A 19,691-nucleotide genomic window follows, 5' to 3' on the forward strand; every position below is an offset into this window, starting at 1 on the left:
TACTACTTTTGCTGTTTTTCTGTTCTTCTTTTTCTAGGGCTTTGAGCTGTAATGTTAGGTCATTTAGTTGTTGACTTTTCATCCTTTTCTGGAATGCGCTCCATGCAATGAATTTTCCTCTTAGTACCACTTTCATAGTGTCCCAGAGATTTTGATATGTTGTATCATCATTCTCATTGACCACTAAGAATTTTTTTATTTCCTCCCTGATGTTTTCTGTTATCCATGTTTCATTCAATAGCATATTACTTAGTCTCCAGGTGTTGGAGTAATTTTTTTTTTTATTTTGTCATTAATTTCTACTCTTAGTCCATTATGATCTGATAGAACACAAGGCATTATCTCTATTTTTTTGCATTTCCTAAGGGCTGCTTTGTGGCATAACATATTGTCTATTTTCAAGAAGGTTCCATGTGCTGCCGAGAAGAAAGTGAATCTGCTCGTTGATGGATGGATTATTCTATATATGTCTATTAAGTCTAGGTTATTGATTGTGTTATTGAGTTCTATGGTTTCTTTGGTTGGTTTTTGTTTGGAAGATCTATCTACTTATGACAGTGGTGCATTAAAGTCACCCAGAATTATTGTGTTGTGGTCTATGTCATTCCTGAAATTGAGAAGGATTTGTTTGATGTACAGAGATGTACCATTGTTTGGGGCATAAATATTTACTATCATTATGTCTTCCTGATTTATGGTTCCCTTAAGCAGTATGAAATGTCCTTCTTTATCCCTTCTGACTAACTTTGGCTTGAAATCCACTTTATCTGGTATAAGGATGGAATCCCCCGCTTTTTTACTGAGTCCATGTGCGTGGTAGGTTTTTTCCCATCCTTTCACCTTTAGTCTGTGGATGTCTTTTTCTGTGAGATGAGTCTCTTGCAGGCAGCATATTGTTGGGTCTTTCTTTTTAATCCATTCTGGCAGTCTGTATCTTTTGATTGATGAGTTTAGGCCATTAACGTTCAGGGTTATTATTGAGATATGATTTGTAGTCCCAGTCATTTGGCTTATTTTTGGTTTTTAACTTGGCTCCGTTTCTCCTTTGAGTGGTTTTTCTCTAAGGTAGTTCCTCCCTTTGCTAACCTACATTGTTGTTTTTCATTTCCTCCTCATGGAATATTTTGTTGAGAACATTCTGTAGTGCAGGCTTTCTATTTGTAAATTCTTTTAACTTTTGTTTATCATGGAAGGATTTTATTTCATCTTCAAATCTGAAGGTAAGTTTTGCTGGGTATAGGATTCTTGGTTGACAACCATGTTCTTTCAGAGCTTGAAATATGTTGTTCCAGGCCCTTCTAACTTTTAGAGTCTGGGTTGAGAAGTCGGCTGCTATCCGTATTGGTCTCCCCCTAATCTGATGCTTTTCTCTCGTGGCCTTCAAAATCCTATCTTTATTTTGAATGTTAGGCATTTTCATTATAATGTGCCTTGGTGTGGATCTGTTGTGATTTTGTGCATTTGGTGTTCTGTAAGCCTCTTGTATTTGATTTTCCATTTCATTCTTCAGGTTTGGGAAATTTTCTGATATTTCATTGAATAGGTTGTTCATTCCTTTGGTTTGTATCTCTGTGCCTTCCTCAATCCCAGTAATTCTTAAATTTGGTCTTTTCATGATGTCCCATAGTTCATGATTTCTCACCATCTTCTCTGTTTGGGCAACTTTATTTTCAAGATTAAATATTTTGTCTTCATTGTCTGATATTCTGTCTTCCAAGTGGTCTAGGCTTTTGGTGATGCTTTCCATTGAGTTTTTTATTTGGTTTATTGTTTCCTTCATTTCAAGGATTTCCATTTGTTTTTTTTTTTTTTTTTTTTGAGAATCTCTATCTCTTTGTTGAAATGATCTTTTGCTTCCTGCAGTTGCTCTTTCACCTTGTTGGTATTATCATTCATTGCCTGCATTTGCTCTCTTATCTCATCCTTTGCTTCACGAATCATCTGAATCATGTATAATCTGAAGTCCTTTTCTGACATTTCTTCTAACTACTGTCACTGGATTCTATTAATATAGAATCTAGATTTGTTTGGATCATTTTCTTCCCTTGTTTTTTCATGTTGTTCATGTATCTTCCCCTCTAGCAGTGCAGATCTGGGGTATTGCAGATTTCCCCCTATAGGCTTGTAGTGGCCCTACAGGTTTTCAAAACCCTTTCTTTAAGGGGAGATCACTTTTAGCAGTGCCCAATTCAGACACTATACAATCCTAGACCAAATAGCCCCTGACAACGAGCTTCAAGTCTCCAGCAGGCATCTCAGGATGGGATTTGCCCCACTTAAAGATCAGAGCTACAGCTTCCAGGATTATCCAGGATGGCCACTCTGGCTTGAAATGTGTTGGCAAATGAAGAGCTGCAGCTCAGGCTGTGGCCGTGGTCAGCAGGAGGTCCTTGAGGCGGGATGTGGTTGATGAGGCAGGGGTCCTGGAGGTCGGGTGTGTTTGGTGTGGTTGTGGGTTCCTGGAGGCCGGGTGCAATTAGTCAGTCTGGGTCCCAGTGATAGGGCGCAGTCAGTTGGTCTGGGGGTCCTGGCGCCCGGGAGCAGTCAGTCGACGTGAGGGCCCCAGAGGCAGGGAGTGATTGGTCAGGCTGAGGGATCCTGGAGATGGGGCTCAATCAGTCTGGCCAGGTGTTTTATGGCGCCTGGCTGTTGTCTCAAAATTGCAGCAGCCACATGTAATTAAACCTGCAGGTACTGTAACAGTGAACTTCCTGGCTACAGCAGGCAACTGGTGCTCCACTGGCGGTTGGCGATCAGTTTGCTGACTGTTGTCGGATGATCGGGAGGTGAACCTCGTGCATTGGGTGATGGATAGGTGTAAGGCAGGCGATGGACAGGAGAGAGGCAGGCAAATGGCGGATGATAGCGCCTGACAGTGAGCAATCTGCACTCAAAAAAGGCGATATGCTGGCAGACTGCAGGTCATCACAGCAGACAAATGGGGTAAACAGCAGGGGATCGATAAGCAGCAAAAACTGCCTCACCAAGAAACAGATATCCTCTGCTTGAAACCGGAGTTACAGAGCGACTATGAACGCAGCCTCCCTCTAGTCTGCCATTTTGGATCCCCTCAACTAGTTACTTTTAACTCTATAAATCTGTTTACTCTATAAATCTGTCAAATTTGAAAAACCACTTATTTCTTCATTGTAACAATTAAATGAAGCTGGGTGCTATGGCGCACCCCTGGAAACCCAACTACTCTAGAGGCCGAATCAGGAGGATCGAAAGTTAGAGACCAGTCTCAATTTTTTAAAAAATTGTGAAGGAGGCTAGGGATGTACTGCAGTGGTAGAGCACTCCTGGGGTCAATCCCCAGTACCTCCAAAAAAATTAAAGCATTGTGGAAGGCACTCTGACCAGTGGTGTTTTACAATGAAAGAAGGTGCTCTCCACCCCTCTAGTTAATTGTTGCTTTTACCAGTTTGTTAACTTCGAGTTATTTTCTTTCTTCCTTTCGTTATGCCTTTTCTCTAACTTCAGAAATATCCAAGTTTCTTTCCTCCTAGAATTAATAATCTTTTAATCTTTTGGTAATATTTCATTCTACTTCTTTAGATAAGGAAGTGAAAGGGATTTATAGCTTCATATTTTCCTACCACTGAATCATATTAAGGAATAAATTCTATTCCTAAAATTTTAAAATATATTTTGAGCTAAGCATCAAACGTAACAAAAGATGGTTTAAAAACAATAACAAATGGTGGTTCCATTCCAAGTTTTCTAAGGTATCTCCACACTGATAAGCCAATCTCAAAAAACCAAAGGACAAATGATCTCACTGATAAGTGGATGATGACACATAGTGGGGGATGGGAGGGAGGCAAGAATGGAGGAAGGAGGGACTGTATAGAGGGAAAAGAGGGGTGGGAGGGGTGGGGGGGAAGGAAAAAGTAACAGAATGAATCAAACACTATTACCCTATGAATGTATGATTACACAATTGGTATGCCTCTACTTCATGTACAAACGGAGAAACAAGATGTATCCCATTTGTTTACAGTAAAAATAAGTAAAAAAAATAAGTAAATAAAGAATTATGTCCAGAATCAAGCCATTCTCAGAAGATCCAACAAAAATTTTTAAAAACTTTAATAGGAAAATAAAATTGACATAAAAAGTATAATACAAGATTCAAAGAAATGTGATTAATTGAACTGAAATTAGAGAGCTGTCATGAAGACTTGGAGGGAAAGGGCACTTTGGCAAATGGAAGCTAACAGAAGAGAAAGTGATATATCTAAGATAGTAACTATTGTTTGGCCTGAGTAGAAAGACAAGCTATAAGAAAAATAATGAGGTCGAATTTACTATTGTGAAGTGCTCCTAGAGGTCCACAGTTAGTAGAATAACTGAGGAACTTAATGTTATTAAGTGTTGGATTTGTACTTTAAAGAAATACATTTCAGAAGAGTTGAGCAGTTTCCTGGCGTATACCCTTTTGAAGATTTAAAGAATATTTTGTTTTCTATCATCTCTAACCTCCTTTTGTATACCTTACATCTCAATGGAAAGTGTGACTTTATAATCATGCACATACACACCCATATCCTTCTTTGTTTCAGGACTTCTGTGAGGACGTTTCTACCATACTGATGATAATTAGGGTATCAGAGAGAAATTCCTTGTACAATGTAATACATTATAGCCTGAGGTATGTAGGATGGCATGCAGATTAAGTGGGCATCTTCCCAGAGTTTTTAGTCAGGTCTTTATGGTATAGACTTTTTTTTAAGTGATTTTACAAGATATGAATTATATTCTTATGCCAGGGTAACTACCCAGCACATTCCAAAACCAAACATATGACTTTGTAGTCTGCTTTGTTAGATACTGCTATGTTTATTTCACTAGTGAACTTTTTAGAATCAGAATTGAAACTATGAGTGATGAAGTTCTTGAGAAAATGATCATGTAGGGAGAGTCAGAGGATCTTGAAGATAAGAACCATTAATGTGTAAGGGCACAAGAAATGCCTTCACAGCAAGGGGTGTTCACAGAGGAACACTCACCATTTGAAAAAGTTCATTAGAAGACTGAATGAAAAAAACTCAATAATGCAGGTTTTTAAAGTAGGAGACCTTGTCATAATCAAGAGATTTGTGTGCTTACTGTTTGCATTTTTTAATCATCAGTGAGATGCTTGAACTATTCATTTTCTTTTACAAATTTGCCAAATAAAATTAGAATGTCAATTTATAATCAGTGGCAGTATTTCCAAATTGACTCAAGAGATGCAGTGTGAAAATAACATTGTTCTTCCTACTAAAGAAAATTGTTGATTATTTTCATCTACAAAGTTTTGTTTATATCAACTTAAAGTACTATAAACAGTTATTAAAAAGCAAGGAAAATTTGTTCAGGTACAGAATAGATATCTTCTTTATGATAAATCATGTATAGAAAGACAAATTTTTCTTAAAAACAGTTTTTCACTTTCTGCCTTTTTAGCCATTTACAAACTAATCTGCCCTTCTGCTAATTTTGATTTTTTTCCCCTAAACATAACATACTTTTTCACATATGAGTAAATCAAGCCTGCTCAGAACTTAATGTATTGCTCAGATTCAATGTACTGTCTTACGAGCTTCTAAGTAGCTTCCAGTTTCCATTCATCAGAGACTGGCTTGGGGCCAATTGTCCTTTGTCACTCTCCTTAGACACTTGGAGAATAATTGATCTAGAGAGGAGATAATGAAAAGAGAATTGGAGTTTATTTTTCTATCTTTATCTCACTTCCCACACCACTTTCTCTCCTGCTGCTGCCTTAAGCATATTGTGAATTAAATCAATAGACTTATTCAGGCATCTTGCATATTTTAAGCAAGTGATTTTGGGACATAAACCTGGTTTAGAAATGGGGACCTGTCTAAAAATAACAGTTACTGGCATTTGCATGGAACATTGCAGTTCATATTACATTTTAAATCCATGATCCTATTAAGCTTTGCCATAAACCCAGGAGATAGGCAGGGATTCTGTCATCATCATTGTTCTTCAAAAATAAGCAGTTTTGTGACAGCAAAGCTACATACCAAGCAGTGAGAACCAATACTGGAATCTAGGTGTTCTACGAGATCAAATACTTTCTCCCCCTTGCTACTGCTGATATCTTTTTTAAAGGCTATAATCTTCAAGTAGTACTTTTTAACTCAAGTTTTCTTTAAACTGTTGTTATTAATTTAGTGGAACAAGGGTTTGATATTGACTCATTGTACTTGAGCAATTAGAGTAACTTCCATTTCAGATTCCTTGTATCTTAGGTGCTAGCTTAAGCACACTTAGAAGAACAAAATCATGTTTTTGTACTGTTAATTTTGGTACCATTCCAAATGAGAAATTTTCATTTTAGCAGAACCTTGATACCTCACATCTAATTACTTGACTCAGTTTATTGAGTAATCCCAAGTCACGGAATGAAAATAAACACTAGTATATGTGCTCAGAGTCTCAAGAGTAAAGAGAATTGGCATCGGCATCAAGCCGATGCAAAGCATCATGCATGCACTTTTGAGGAAGTCCATACTTTATTCATTATTGCACCTTTTTGTGTGAGGGGGAGTTTTTGTATGTGTACTTTGTACTCAGATGTCTGTTTTATAGGGGTTTTTATAAAATAAAAAATAGTGATGGAGATAGATTGATCAATGTGATCAGATATTGGACAGCAGAGGAATTTTGTAGTTCTTCCTGAAGAACGTTGTAATATCAAATAGATCTACATAATGGCTCAAAAACACAGAAACTTATCCAAATAATTGTTCCTGCCTCCTGGTGATCAGTTAATGGCTACTTTGCATTTGGAGATTGTAGGCTTTAACTGTGGCTTAACTAAGCAACATAATTTTTCTCTACCTTTCAAATTCATCAAAGCTAAGCTCACAAAGCTTGAAAGTTTTCATAGGTACTTTCGAACAAGTTCTTTATTTTCTATGCTTCAAATTATCAGTAACTTGACAAATTAGAATTACTTTAACCCCTTGCTTTAAAAATTGTGCTTTTTTCCCTAAATGATTTCTAGACTTTAAGTCAAAACTAATATGTCTTCAGATGGGGAAACAAGTGCTTATGATATTTAAGAACAGAAAAAGAATGTTGTGAAGTTATAACTTCATTTCCTTTTTGATAGACAGTGCACACTGTCTGAATGGGCAACCGCAAACTTTATTCTGTAGTTTGATTATAGGAGCAAGGTCTTTGGACATCGTGTTCTCCTTGGCAAGATTTTTACAAAATCAACTAAAGCCTGAAAAAGACATTGTGTGGAATGCTTATTTAAAACTGAGACAGTCTTTAGGAATGAGTAAATGATTAAGGGAACTTGGGCACTGTACATTTAAGGGAATAAACAATTTGCTTGTTTAAAACTACCATCATTTTTAACTACCCTACAAGGTTTTTTGTGTGTCATGTACTATTATATCATCAAAGTTTGAGCCATTTGGCAAAGCTATTTCCTCATCAAGCCAAAAAATTTTTTTCCATAAAATAGTCATCATCAACATTTGATTCTACTCTACACTTCAATTTTGAATTTTTTTCATTAAATCTATGGCTCTTATTTCAGTCATCAAGCCTCTTATAGGATATCTTTTTTAAGTTGTCTGTTACCTAATAGTACTGGATCACTGCATTCTTTCAAGATGTTCTATAACATTGTGATAAAAGGAATTATTAAAGAATTATTTTCTGAATGGGAAATAAGTGCTAACTTTGTTTATTGAAAGATATACATAATAAGTTGTTATAATTTTAAGTAGAAAAAAACTTCACCCATTTTATAGATTTGTAAGACTGCTTAAAGAAGAAGTAATTTGACTTTGTTTTCATTGGAGTTCTTGAGTAGAAATTATGTGATTAACTTTTCTATTTGAAATTTCCCCCCAAAAAAATTTGTCCATGTGCCTTATGAATCTAAAATAAGAGAATCTAGTAATAGTAGGCACTTAAAAAATATGAATGTAATATGCTATTCCTTAATTTTTTTGTATTCCTTTTATGTGATTCCCCCCCCCCGAATCTGATTAACAGTAGTAATAGCATTTCTTGATGTAAGCTCAAAAGTTATTTCCGATTTTTTTTTTCCAGATAATGGATTCATAGCCGATTCACTTCTAGAAGATGTGATGAAAGCTTTGGACCTTGTTTCAGATCCTGAATAGTAAGCTAAATAGGAAGTGTCACTTTGCCAACTCAAAAGAAATTCCATCATATCTTAAACATTATATTTACCTTTTTTAAAAAAGTTAAACCTGTACTATTAAAAACTAGCAATTTATATAAAGATTTAAAAAGCAACCAGATTATAATCCATTATGATAAAAGAGACTTGGCATATTTAAAATGAGCTTCCTTTCCCACCATGTACTTATTGTCCTGCTTTTTCTAAACTGCTGAAAATGTCTTTAAGTTTTAAGTACAGTTATTCCATTTTTAAAGATTTATAGTTTCTGTGAAATAATGAAAGAATCAACAGGCCTCTAACTTTCAATCTTAAATAAAGATAACTAAAGACATTAAATGTTTCTAAATGATTAACTGATCTGAACCCTTTGTGAGTGACTTTAGTATATTATAGGGTATAGATTTTCAGTATTGCCTTTATGTCTTGTCATGTAATTCCTCACTGTTATGTTTTATACATTGTCAAATTTATAACTTCATCCATAGATTTAGGACCTTTAACAAGAAATACTTTCTCATTAATAATAAAGTGGGTGTGTGTATTGATCAAATATGAAAATAAAGATAAGATCTATCCCAATTTTTCCTTTTTTCTGCACAGTTTCTCCTTTGGCAAGTTTTTTTTTTTTTTTCTGAGCAAAATTTAGCTTACAAAACAGTAAAGTCATTCAGCAAAAGTAACATGAAACATTAGTGTACACAGTTTTTAGAATTTGGTCCTTCTGTTTTTAAATAAGTTCAGGTATGCTTTTTTGGAAATATGGAATACTTATAAACTAATCACATCTGAATTAATGTCTCAATCTTCCTAGAACTTTATTCTACTCATTCTTAATAATTAGACAAAATTATTTCAGCTTAGAAGAAATTCAGAGTTGAACTGCTCTGATAAATGATAAAATAGTTATTACTATATTTCTTCTAAACTCTTTCCACATAGAGACCATCTTGTTTGCCCTGCTTAAATTTACAAAAGAGAACTGAACTCAGTCTTGGTTACTGACAGTTTTTAAGATGGAATGAGAATGAGGAAAGGATCTTTTTTGTTATTTTCAAATTCTTGCATGGATACATATATAAGTGCCCTCCTTTCATCAGAATATATAGTGTGCCTTGAATTATAGTTAGTCAGATTGTTTTCTTTGAAGTAGCTGAAAGATTGGACTGAGTTATTCACTCTGTACTTTGGCCTGTTTGCATAAAACACGATAACCCATAAACTAAGATATATTAAACATTAAATAAGTTAAATATAGTAAATATAAAATATGTCTTTGCCCATTTGTTTCATGTTATAACATGGCCTTGCTCAATCCCACTAAAACATTATGCCCTTTGCATAATGTCCTAGAAGAGACACATGATTGTAGAATGTGAATAGCCCACTCATCATCTCACAGGGTTGACAATACATGTGATACCACACATATGATGCAGCCTGCCCTGGGGTTTATAGGAGACATGGCTACTGCAGCACACATATGGCTTTCTTATATCTTAAAGCAAAGTTCACCCTTATAAGGATCACTTAAACCCCCTTTAAGAAAGAAACTCCTGTTAACTGGTTCAGACTAAATACCATACTCCCAAGTCAGGAGGTCCTTAGACGCCCCCCTGACTATACCTGACTCATGTCATGGACTGCATCTGCTGCCCATCTCTTAAGAGCTTGAACCACAGAAGATGTCCAGACTCTTTTTTGACTTGCATTGAACCGAAGAGAAGTGCCCAATGAAACCCCAAACACAATGTTTTACTCGTTATATAATAAGCTAAATTTAACTTAGCATTTATAGTTTGAGATAACAGGGAGAATAAAACTTTTTGAAAAGACCATTTTTGTTTTTTAAAATCCTCCAGACTTCAGTCCATTTTAATATATCTTCTTTCTAATCACACATAACACTGTTAACTAACCTTGACTTCACCTAAATGGCGAGGACTATAGAGTTCTATTTTCTTTAGACTACTGCTGGACCAATAAAGTACTTGCCACTTGCCCTAATTCACTTTACTTCAGCCCTTTAATGATTGTCTTCCCTCTTTAACCTTCAAGGAAGATTGTCTTAAGAATTTTGCCTCATTTAGTTCTTGAAAGTAAGCTTTTTATAAGACATTTTTTATTATCTCATGTACCATTGCCTTTTGACATGTTTTTCTTCTTAGGTTGAACATGAAATATTTTTAAGTTAAATGCTTCATTTGATTGTTAAATTCAGGCTTACCTATGAAGCAAAGAAAATTTGCCTTTGGGAGGTAACAAGACTGAGTTTTTAAGCCTTGGTTTTTAAATTGCCTAATAAGGAACAATATTCCAAAGTCATCATCATAATTTAAATTTTAAATAGTAACAGATTACTCTGGTTTAAAAATAACCAAGTTTTGGCAAATTAAATGTCATTCCTGTGTATTTGTCATTAAGGTTCTAAAAAGAACAGCTTTTAAAATTTTTGGCAGTCACATGTGTTATAGTACCAGTAATTTAATCATAAAAGGAAAAAAATAGCCCACCCCCTTTTGTTATTCACTGTTTTTCTTTTTTCTCCTATAGTATAAATCTCATGAAGAATAAATTAGATCCAGAAGGATTAGGAATCATATTGTTGGGTCCATTTCTTCAAGAATTTTTTCCTGATCAGGTAATAATTGAGGAAATACATTTATTGTTTTGTTCTCTTGCGTGGATCACCTGTCATGGTTTGGGTATTTGTTCCTACTTCTTTAAAATGTCATGAAGTGTATATATGAGACTGAGAATGCTCTGGTATGGAAAGACCTTCCCATGCAGAGAGGCCAGAACCCTGTGTACCAATAGGTCAATGCAGTGCTTGGAGGATACCAGCATGCCAGTACAACAACACCTGCTTGGAGGAGGAAGAGTGGCAAAGGACACTGCTAACACCAATATTTATACATAACAATATGTTTTTTCTACAAGGATAAAATTCAGAAGTATCTGGAATTTAAAAAGATTCCCTTTCTCCATTCCCTCCCACCCCATGTGCATTTTCATATGTAACTATTATTAATAGATTACTATTTCTCTTCTAAGAATTCTTTAAACACAGGGAAAGAAAGCAAAGATGCCTATAGGTAGTAGGAGCCCCTACTAGTAAACCTAAATTCCAGGAGAATTTCAGTTGAATGGAAGAAAAGGTGGTGTTTTGTTTCAGTGGAGCTGTGCTGTTTCATACAGGGACATTTCTTCTGTTGGATGTTGATAGTAGCTCAGTTATTTAGAATATATGCTTGTCACGAAACCCTTGAGTTTTGTCTGTGTCACTGGCAAGCCAATTCTATATCCTATGCTGTCTTCTTATCTAATTATTTTATATTTCAATGAATTATTTAGATACACAACATAGTTTAAATTGAAATTCATTGTTTCAATTGAAATGCCAACTTCTCTTCTACCTCTATCAGGAAAGAAGTGTTTCAACAGGTAGAAAATTGTAAAACAGAAAAAATATTAAAGGAAAATTGCAAGATATAATTATTAAATTTTAAGGTGGTTATTGTTTTCACAGTGTTCTTTTCATTAATTAAAAGTTCACAGTTTTCTGCAGGCTGAGAGATAGGGGTTTAATTTCATTCGGTTGCATATGGATTTCCAGTTTTCCCAGCACCATTGTTGAAGAGGCTGTCTTTTCTCCATTGCATATTTTTGGCCCTCAAAATGGATCAAGGACCTTGGAATCAGACCAGAGACCATTCATCTTATAGAAGAAAAAGTAGGTCCAAATCTTCAACATGTCGGCTTAGGATCAGACTTCCTTAACAGGACTCCCATAGCACAAGAAATAAAAGCAAGAATCAACAACTTGGATAGATTCAAACTAAAAAGCTTTCTCTCAGCAAAGGAAACTATCAGTAATGTGAAAAGAGAGCCTACAGAGTGGGAGAAAATCTTTGCCACTCATACTTCAAATAGAGCACTAATTTCCAGAATCTATAAAGAACTCAAAAAACTCTACACCAAGAATACAAATAATCCAATCAACAAATGGGTTAAGGAAATGAACAGATACTTCACAGAAGAAGATGTACAAGCAATCAACAGATATATGAAAAAATGTTCAACATCTCTAGTAATAAGAGAAATGCAAATCAAAACTACCCTAAGATTCCATCTCACCCCAATTAGAATGGCAATTAACAAGAACACAAGCAACAATAGATGTTGGTGAGGATGTGGGGGAAAAGGTACACTCATACATTGCTGGTGGGGTTGCAAATTAGTGCAGCCACTCTGGAAAGCAGTATGGAGATTCCTCAGAAAGCTTGGAATGGAATCACCATTTGACCCAGCTATCCCACTCCTTGGCCTATACCCAAAGGACTTAAAATCAGCATACCACAGAGACACAGCCACATCAATGTTCATAGCTGCTCAATTCACAATAGCCAGATTGTGGAACCAGCCTAGATGTCCTTCAGTTGATGAATGGATAAAGAAACTGTGGTATATATATACAATGGAATATTACTCAGCCATAAAGAATGATAAAATTATGGCATTTGCAGGCAAATGGATGAAATTGGAGAATGTCATGCTAAGTGAGATAAGCCAATCTCAAAAAACCAAAGGACGAATGATCTCACTGATAAGTGGATGATGACACATAATGGGGGGTGGGAGGGGTTAGGGTTAGGATTCGTGAGGGGGCAAGAATGGAGGAAGGAAGGACTGTATAGAGGGAAAAGAGGGGTGGGGAGAAGGGAAAAAAATAACAGAATGAATCAAACACATTACCCTATGTAAATTTATAATTACACAAATGGTATGCCTTGACTCCATGTACAGAGAAACAACATGTATCCCATTTGTTTACAAAAAAAAAAAAAAAAGAAAAGCATAGGGCTTGGACCTACACTAGGAAAAAAAAAAAAAAGTTCACAGTTTTCAAATGATATTTTTTAGAATGGAAACCCCTAACTCAGTATTGTAAACTAAATTGGAAGCATCAGTACATTGTATAATTATGATCTAAGCAAGAGTGATACTACTCTTCTTCCATATTAATAGGCAAGAACAACTTATTGCAAAGGAAAAAGTAGAGATATATTTTAGTAAGTATTTTTGTGTTTTAAAATAATAATATGCACATAGTTAAACATAAGTGCAAAAGAGCTTAGAATGACAATTTATACTTCCTACTTTCCAGTCACTTCTCCAGAAGCACCAATTGCAGCTTTTTGGTTTTCTGGGAGGTACCCATTTAAGTTATTTGCTTGGTCAAATGATTCCCTAATGAAAGGATGAGGATTTAAGAAACTTGCATTTTATGTTCATTGCTTATTAGAGATTGCCTGATAAAATGATATAAAGTTTTAATTGTACTTTATTTATATAGGGTTCCAGTGGTCCAGAATCTTTTACTGTCTACCACTACAATGGATTGAAGCAATCAAATTATAATGAAAAGGTATGAAAATTCACAAACTAATTTGTCTTCAACTGGGTGAATGAAATAAGAACACATGTATATAACAATATCTAATTCCCATGCAGTGATTTACTAAGGAGGTTATTCCAGGAGTCTCTTTACTATCACAACATATTTTAGAATTGGTCATATTGATTTGCCCAACATGGCACTGTACAGTGAAGATCTACATTGGAGTAGTAGTTTCACTGTGATGAAATAAATGCATCCAATGTGTAGGGTTACCCTTGGCTTTGTATGTATTTCTAAATTGGCATTTATGATTAATATAGTGAACATTGTTACTAATCTGTTTAAATGCAGAAAGAGGTACAATAAGAATTTTGATTTGAGAAAAATAGTTTAAAGGATTAAAATAACCACAATGGCTAGTGTTTATTGAGCATTTACCAGGAATTGTATTAAGTATTCTGTTTATCCCCATTTTGCAGAGGAGGGACCTGAAGCACAGGTAAGCAACCTTGCTGAAGGTCGAGCAGCCAGGAAGTGACAGAACTGGGATTGAAACTTAGGAAGTCTAGCACAGAACCTGCCCTCTTCCCCAAAATGCTTTCCTTTATAACTCAAAAGGCATGAAGATGACTCCCATGATTTCAGCAAAAGTTTTGTCTCACCACCTCACTATTTTGATGAAATACCAACTTTGTGTACACATGTGATGTCTATTATGTTTGCATTTATTCAAGTGACAGTTGTTGTGGATATAGCTAATATTAGAAGGAATTATCCCTGATAGTCCTTTTAAATTTGATCTGTACATGCTCGTTTCATAAGTATTTAAATTGGAGGATGACTACAGAAAATAGATTATAATGTAAATACATGATTTGGTTAAATCTAAAATATTAAAATTTACTTTTCATAATATAAATGGAAAGTTTTATTAGGTCCAAAATCTTTTCACAAAAATAATTTATTGATACATATAACAGAAAATATAAATTGTCAGTAAGAAAACTTGGATGCCATTTCTATGTGTGTTGAGTGCTTCATCTAGACTTTGAAGCTTTGCATAGCTTGAAATGAAGGTGCTTTATAGTCATTAGTTTTTCACCTACACAGTTCCTGCAAGGTAGTCAAATATTATCCGTATTTTACAGATAAGACAGGGAGATTAAGTGACTCATCCAGAGTCACACAGCAAGTCATTGACAGAGCAGGGATTGGAACTGAGTTCCTGATTCCCAATCCTGTCCTTGGTCTGCTTGGCCACGCTACCTGTATATAGTAAGTTTTCAAATTATGCTTGTGAGAAGTATCTGGCATACTAACAAAGATCAGATATCGAAACAGAGGGGATATTAACATGACAGTAGTATATAAGAACTAAAAATCAAAGCATGTAATGTCATTAAGTTGCAGAAGTACCATGTTATACAGTTACTCAGGAGCTAGTGAGGTGCTATTAGAAACATCTGGAGGAAACAGGGAAGTGGACTACCATGCCTGATCCCCCAGGCAACAAAAGCTAGTTGAGGACCTCCAGAAGTGAGCCACCGTACTCTGTCCAGCACTTGGACTCCGGTGCTATGAGCACCTGAAATTCTTTGTGAAAAATAGGTCCTGTCTTACTTAAGTATTATAACTTGAGTTATATTCCTTGCAGACAATTCTTCAGGAAAAGGCTTTTTTGCTTTGGGGAATTGAAAAGTAAGAGTAGTTGTTTTAATAATAAGTTTATTTCATCAATACTAGAAACAAACATATAGTAACCAAAATAAGATATAAAAAAAAATTTCACACTGGAAAACCTTCCTTAAAAAATTAGATATATGAAACCAAATTATCCGACCTAGTAATACTTTTGATGTAGAAATAATGTGTCTTTTAGGGAACTCCCATTTAAGGCTTATAGTTATTTATTTTGACTCCTTAGTCAAGTTGTGACTTATATATTGGAAGAACATTATTATAATCGTGTATCCACCCATTGAATGTGTAAAAGTAATTACATATACTTTGGAAGAGGCAGCTTATATCTTTTTCTATTAAATTATATGGTTATAATTTCTGTTGATGCAGAAAATAATTAATGACCAGTACTTTCATGTACACAGAGGACCTTTTGTAAACAGTTAAGATTTTCATTGGTGTGTTATGTCATAGAAACTTTTGTGTATTTTCTTTGAAATGGAAGAAATAAGAATAATTTTTTTCCAGTATCTAGCAACCAGTATATATGCAATGACAGTGATCGCATCAAATGCTTAATCTATCGGCCTCCTCCTACTACTCAGTTGTACTGCATGAAAAATCATGGAGGAAAAAAACATCAAAAAATATGTCAGGACAAAGTGCATTCATGAGCTGAATTTCGGAAATACTTATTAATAAATTTAATTTCCAAACATACAAATTGTCTTCAGCTCTGGAAATTCATTCTTCAGATTGAAAGGAGAAAGTGGAAGTCCTCCTTAGAATGTATAGCTATATTTCTGTTTTGGCTTTCCATTTCATGAGATTGGCATGAGTGTCCAAGTGCCTTGGTATCACAATAATGAAAGCTATGTAACTGAGTATAATAAAGTTTCCTCCAAATATTATTTGAAGGATGATTTTTATCAAAAATAGTCTGATGTGTCTTGTGATTCACATATACTTTAATTCTAAAAATCATCAGATCAGCTAGCAATTATATCAGTACTTCTTTACAAATTTATTTTCAAATTAATAAGCAAATATTCTTGCTCATAATTTCTATCAAAATAGATGAGAAGCTCCACATAAAACCCTATGGAATAACTTACTAGCCTATAAAAACTGTCTCACACCAAAGAACGTACTAAGAATATTAATTGAGCTTGGTGGCTTTTTCTTTTTTCAACAGGTAATGTATGTAGAGGGAACTGCAGTCATTATGGGTTTTGAAGATCCCATGCTACAAACAGATGACACACCTATTAAACGCTGTCTCCAAACCAAATGGCCATACATTGAGTTACTCTGGACCACAGATCGCTCTCCTTCACTAAACTGATTTGCCTAAGTATTTTAAGGAAGATCGTAATAACAGATGTTGAAAGAGGGATTTATGACTGGCAATTGGCTAAACACTGGTATCATTGATTAACTGTAAATAACAATTAAAAACACATTTTGGTGTTTAAGATATGTTTAAATTATTCGTTTTAAAAGTTTACCTTAAAGATTATCCTATTTTAACCCTTTGTGTTGAAATTTACTAGCAAAATTAAGCTTTAATCAAAGTTCATCACTTTTGCAATCAGATAAGTATCAAAATCACTATATATAAACTTTTGGGTTTATTTCATTCAGACACATTTTATCGTTTGAATGATTCTGCCTTATAATATTATCAGCTTCCACACTGAAATGCAGAAGTTAATTTTTTTTCTTTTCTAAAATCTTTTCCATTAGAAAGTCTGATAAATAACAATTTATCAGTCCAGGTCCTTTGATAATTGGCTTAACTCTGGCATGTTTACAAAATGTAGAAACTATATGAGAACTTCCCATTTATTCACAGGTATAGGGGATGTATTTTTTAAACTGATAGAAAGAATGTTTAATAGTCTTAACACTGTTAACTTTCACTGTATTGCCAAATGCTTTTCCAAATTTGTTCCAAAAGCCCTGTAAGCCAGCTTTCTTGTATATTTATAAATGTGATAAATGCATGAGAACATCTGTTATTACATTAGTATATTGCATTATTTATTATGATCCTAGTTGATAGCCTAAATAAAAACTTTTTTCTTTAACTCTATCCTTGCATTCTTACATTAGTCACAAGTAAACAAATATTTTTATCTTATTTTACTTTTTTGTTTTTTACTAAACTATTTTTTCAAACAATTGTAGATTCAGTATAAAATTGAGCAGGAAGTACAGAGTTCCCCTGTAACCCACAGTCCCACACAAATGCGTAACCTCCCAACCATCACTGTCCCTAGCACGATGGCACGTTTGCTGCAATCACCGAACTTATGTTAATATATCACTCTCTCTCAAAGTCTGTAGTCTACATTAGGTTTCATTCCTGATGTTGTAAATCTTTTTTTTAAATTTGTTCTAATCAGTTATATGTGATAGTAGGCATTTTGACACATTGTACACAAATGGAGTACAACTTCTCATTCCTCTGGCTGTACATGGTGCAGTCACACAGGTAGTGTCATCATGTATGCACGTATATAGGTAATAATGTCTGTCTCGTTCCACCATCCTGCTCATCCCCACACTCCTTCCCCTCCCCTCAGTCTCCTCTGTGCAGTCCAAAGTTCCTTCATCTTCCCTACCCAACCCCATTATAAATCAGCATCAGTTTTTCAGAGAAAACATTTTGCCTTTTTTTTTTAAGTTTGGCTTATTTTGTTTAGCATGAAATACTCTAGTTCTATCCATTTGCCATCAAATGCCAGAAATTAATTTTTCAAGGCTGAGTAATATTCCATTATGTATATGTACCACGTTTTTTAAAATCCATTTATGTGTTGAAGGGCATCTAGGTTGACTCCATAGTTTAGCTCTTGTGAATTGAGCTGCTAGAAACACTTATGTGGCTGCATCACTGTAGTATGCTGATTTTAAGTCCTTTGGGTATTAGCTGGGTCAAATAGTGGTTCCATTCCAAGTTTTCCGGGGAATTTCCATACTACTTTCCATAGTGGTTACACCAATTTGCAGTGTATGAGTGTACCTTTTCCCCACATCCTCACCAACACTTATAAATATTTTTAAATGTTTCTGCCCAGCCATCCTGAAAAACACAGCATCCAAAACATTTCTAATGGACTCAGAGGTCCTTGACAAATAGTTCAAACCTTATGCTTTTACCTATGAGCTCTGCTAACTCACACAGCCAGAAGCAGAAGAGCCAGGGTGGCAGCTGTCTAGACTGGTGAGCAAAGATGCAGAAACTTCATCCTGTTTACTTGAGAGAGAGATTACTTTATTCCAATAGTTTGCTCCACAGAAGTTTGAAACCTGAATTACCAGAGGTGTTTTTGCCTTCACATGTGAAACAGACAGCCATTTAGTATTTTCTTACACATTTCAGAGCTGAACTTTACCTTTAACAGCTTATTTCCTGTGTGAATCTGTTTGGGGTTTTATTTTTGTACAGATACTTACAATATAATTAAATTTTAGCACAGGAAAAAAAGTGGCATGAGATTTTATATATAACTTGGTGGCATTCTGTTCCAGAAGTATGATACTAGCTACTAGAATTCCAGTTAAAAAATATTTTTGGCCAAATCTTGGCTGCCTCTGATGCAACACATGTACCTACATATGCATATATATTTAACATATATAAACATAATGTCTCAATTAATTTATCTAACTCCAGTCTTAAATTCCGTAAGGATTTTGAAAAAGCAAAATCTCTCATAATCCTCTACCCTACAAAATAGTAGAGTGCTCTTACTGTGCTGTGCAACAAATCATTCCAAAATGTCATGGCATAAAACAATCCTTGTGTTAGTTTCACCAGTTTGGTCACTTAGAAGTTCAAATGGTACAGTGGAGGGAAGGCTTCCTGCTTCTCAGTCTGGAGACTCAGCTTAAGACACTCAGTGGCCAGGGAGATGTCTTTACACAGGACAGGCATGACTGACCTTTGCCTGATTTCATTGACAGATGTAGACACTACCAGACAACTCCAGGTACGTTTTACACATGAGGACCACTTACCAAAACAGATTATATGCTGGGGGATAAAGCAAGTCTAGAAAATGCCAAAAGGGTAGAAATTAAGTAACACACTTCTGAATCGCCCAAGGGCCAAAGAAAAGTTGCAATGGGAATTACAATGTATCTTTTACCGATAATGAAAATGACATAATAAAATTAGTTTATAATTAAAGCAATGCTTAGGCAAAAATAGTTTTAAAATAAGTATATTAGAAAAGTAGAAAGTTTGCAAATTGGAAATCGAAGCTTGTATCTCAACAAACACAAAAAAAGGATGTAAGATAAAAGAAGTATTCACATGAATAAGAATGAATTTTAACCCCAACTTACCTTATGCAAAAATTAGCTTCAAATGATTATATATTGGATTTTAAGGACTAAAATTCTAAAATGAATAGAAAC

At 34.9% G+C, this 19,691-nt stretch overlaps 1 protein-coding gene across 6 annotated transcripts in view; it reads left to right on the forward strand.

Annotated features, from left to right (window-relative positions):
- Nucleotides 1-17,358, forward strand: part of Mindy3 (MINDY lysine 48 deubiquitinase 3) — an 84,766-nt gene extending 67,408 nt beyond the window's left edge. For 4 of the 6 annotated variants that reach the window (XM_047521250.1, XM_047521251.1, XM_047521255.1 and 1 more), the window contains 4 exons: nucleotides 8,089-8,161; nucleotides 10,736-10,823; nucleotides 13,539-13,610; nucleotides 16,459-17,358. In XM_047521250.1, coding sequence (XP_047377206.1) covers nucleotides 8,089-8,161; nucleotides 10,736-10,823; nucleotides 13,539-13,610; nucleotides 16,459-16,608 — 383 coding nt within the window. In that variant the 3' untranslated portion in view covers nucleotides 16,609-17,358. Of the gene's footprint in view, nucleotides 1-8,088; nucleotides 8,162-10,735; nucleotides 10,824-13,538; nucleotides 13,611-14,731; nucleotides 14,859-15,237; nucleotides 15,282-16,458 lie in introns of all 6 variants that reach the window. The other 2 variants (XR_007104424.1, XM_047521252.1) reach the window with 2 other exon arrangements.
- Nucleotides 17,359-19,691: the final 2,333 nt, after the last annotated feature.

Source organism: Sciurus carolinensis, chromosome 12 (genome assembly GCF_902686445.1).
Source record: "Sciurus carolinensis chromosome 12, mSciCar1.2, whole genome shotgun sequence".
Classification (NCBI taxonomy): Eukaryota; Metazoa; Chordata; class Mammalia; order Rodentia; family Sciuridae; genus Sciurus; species Sciurus carolinensis.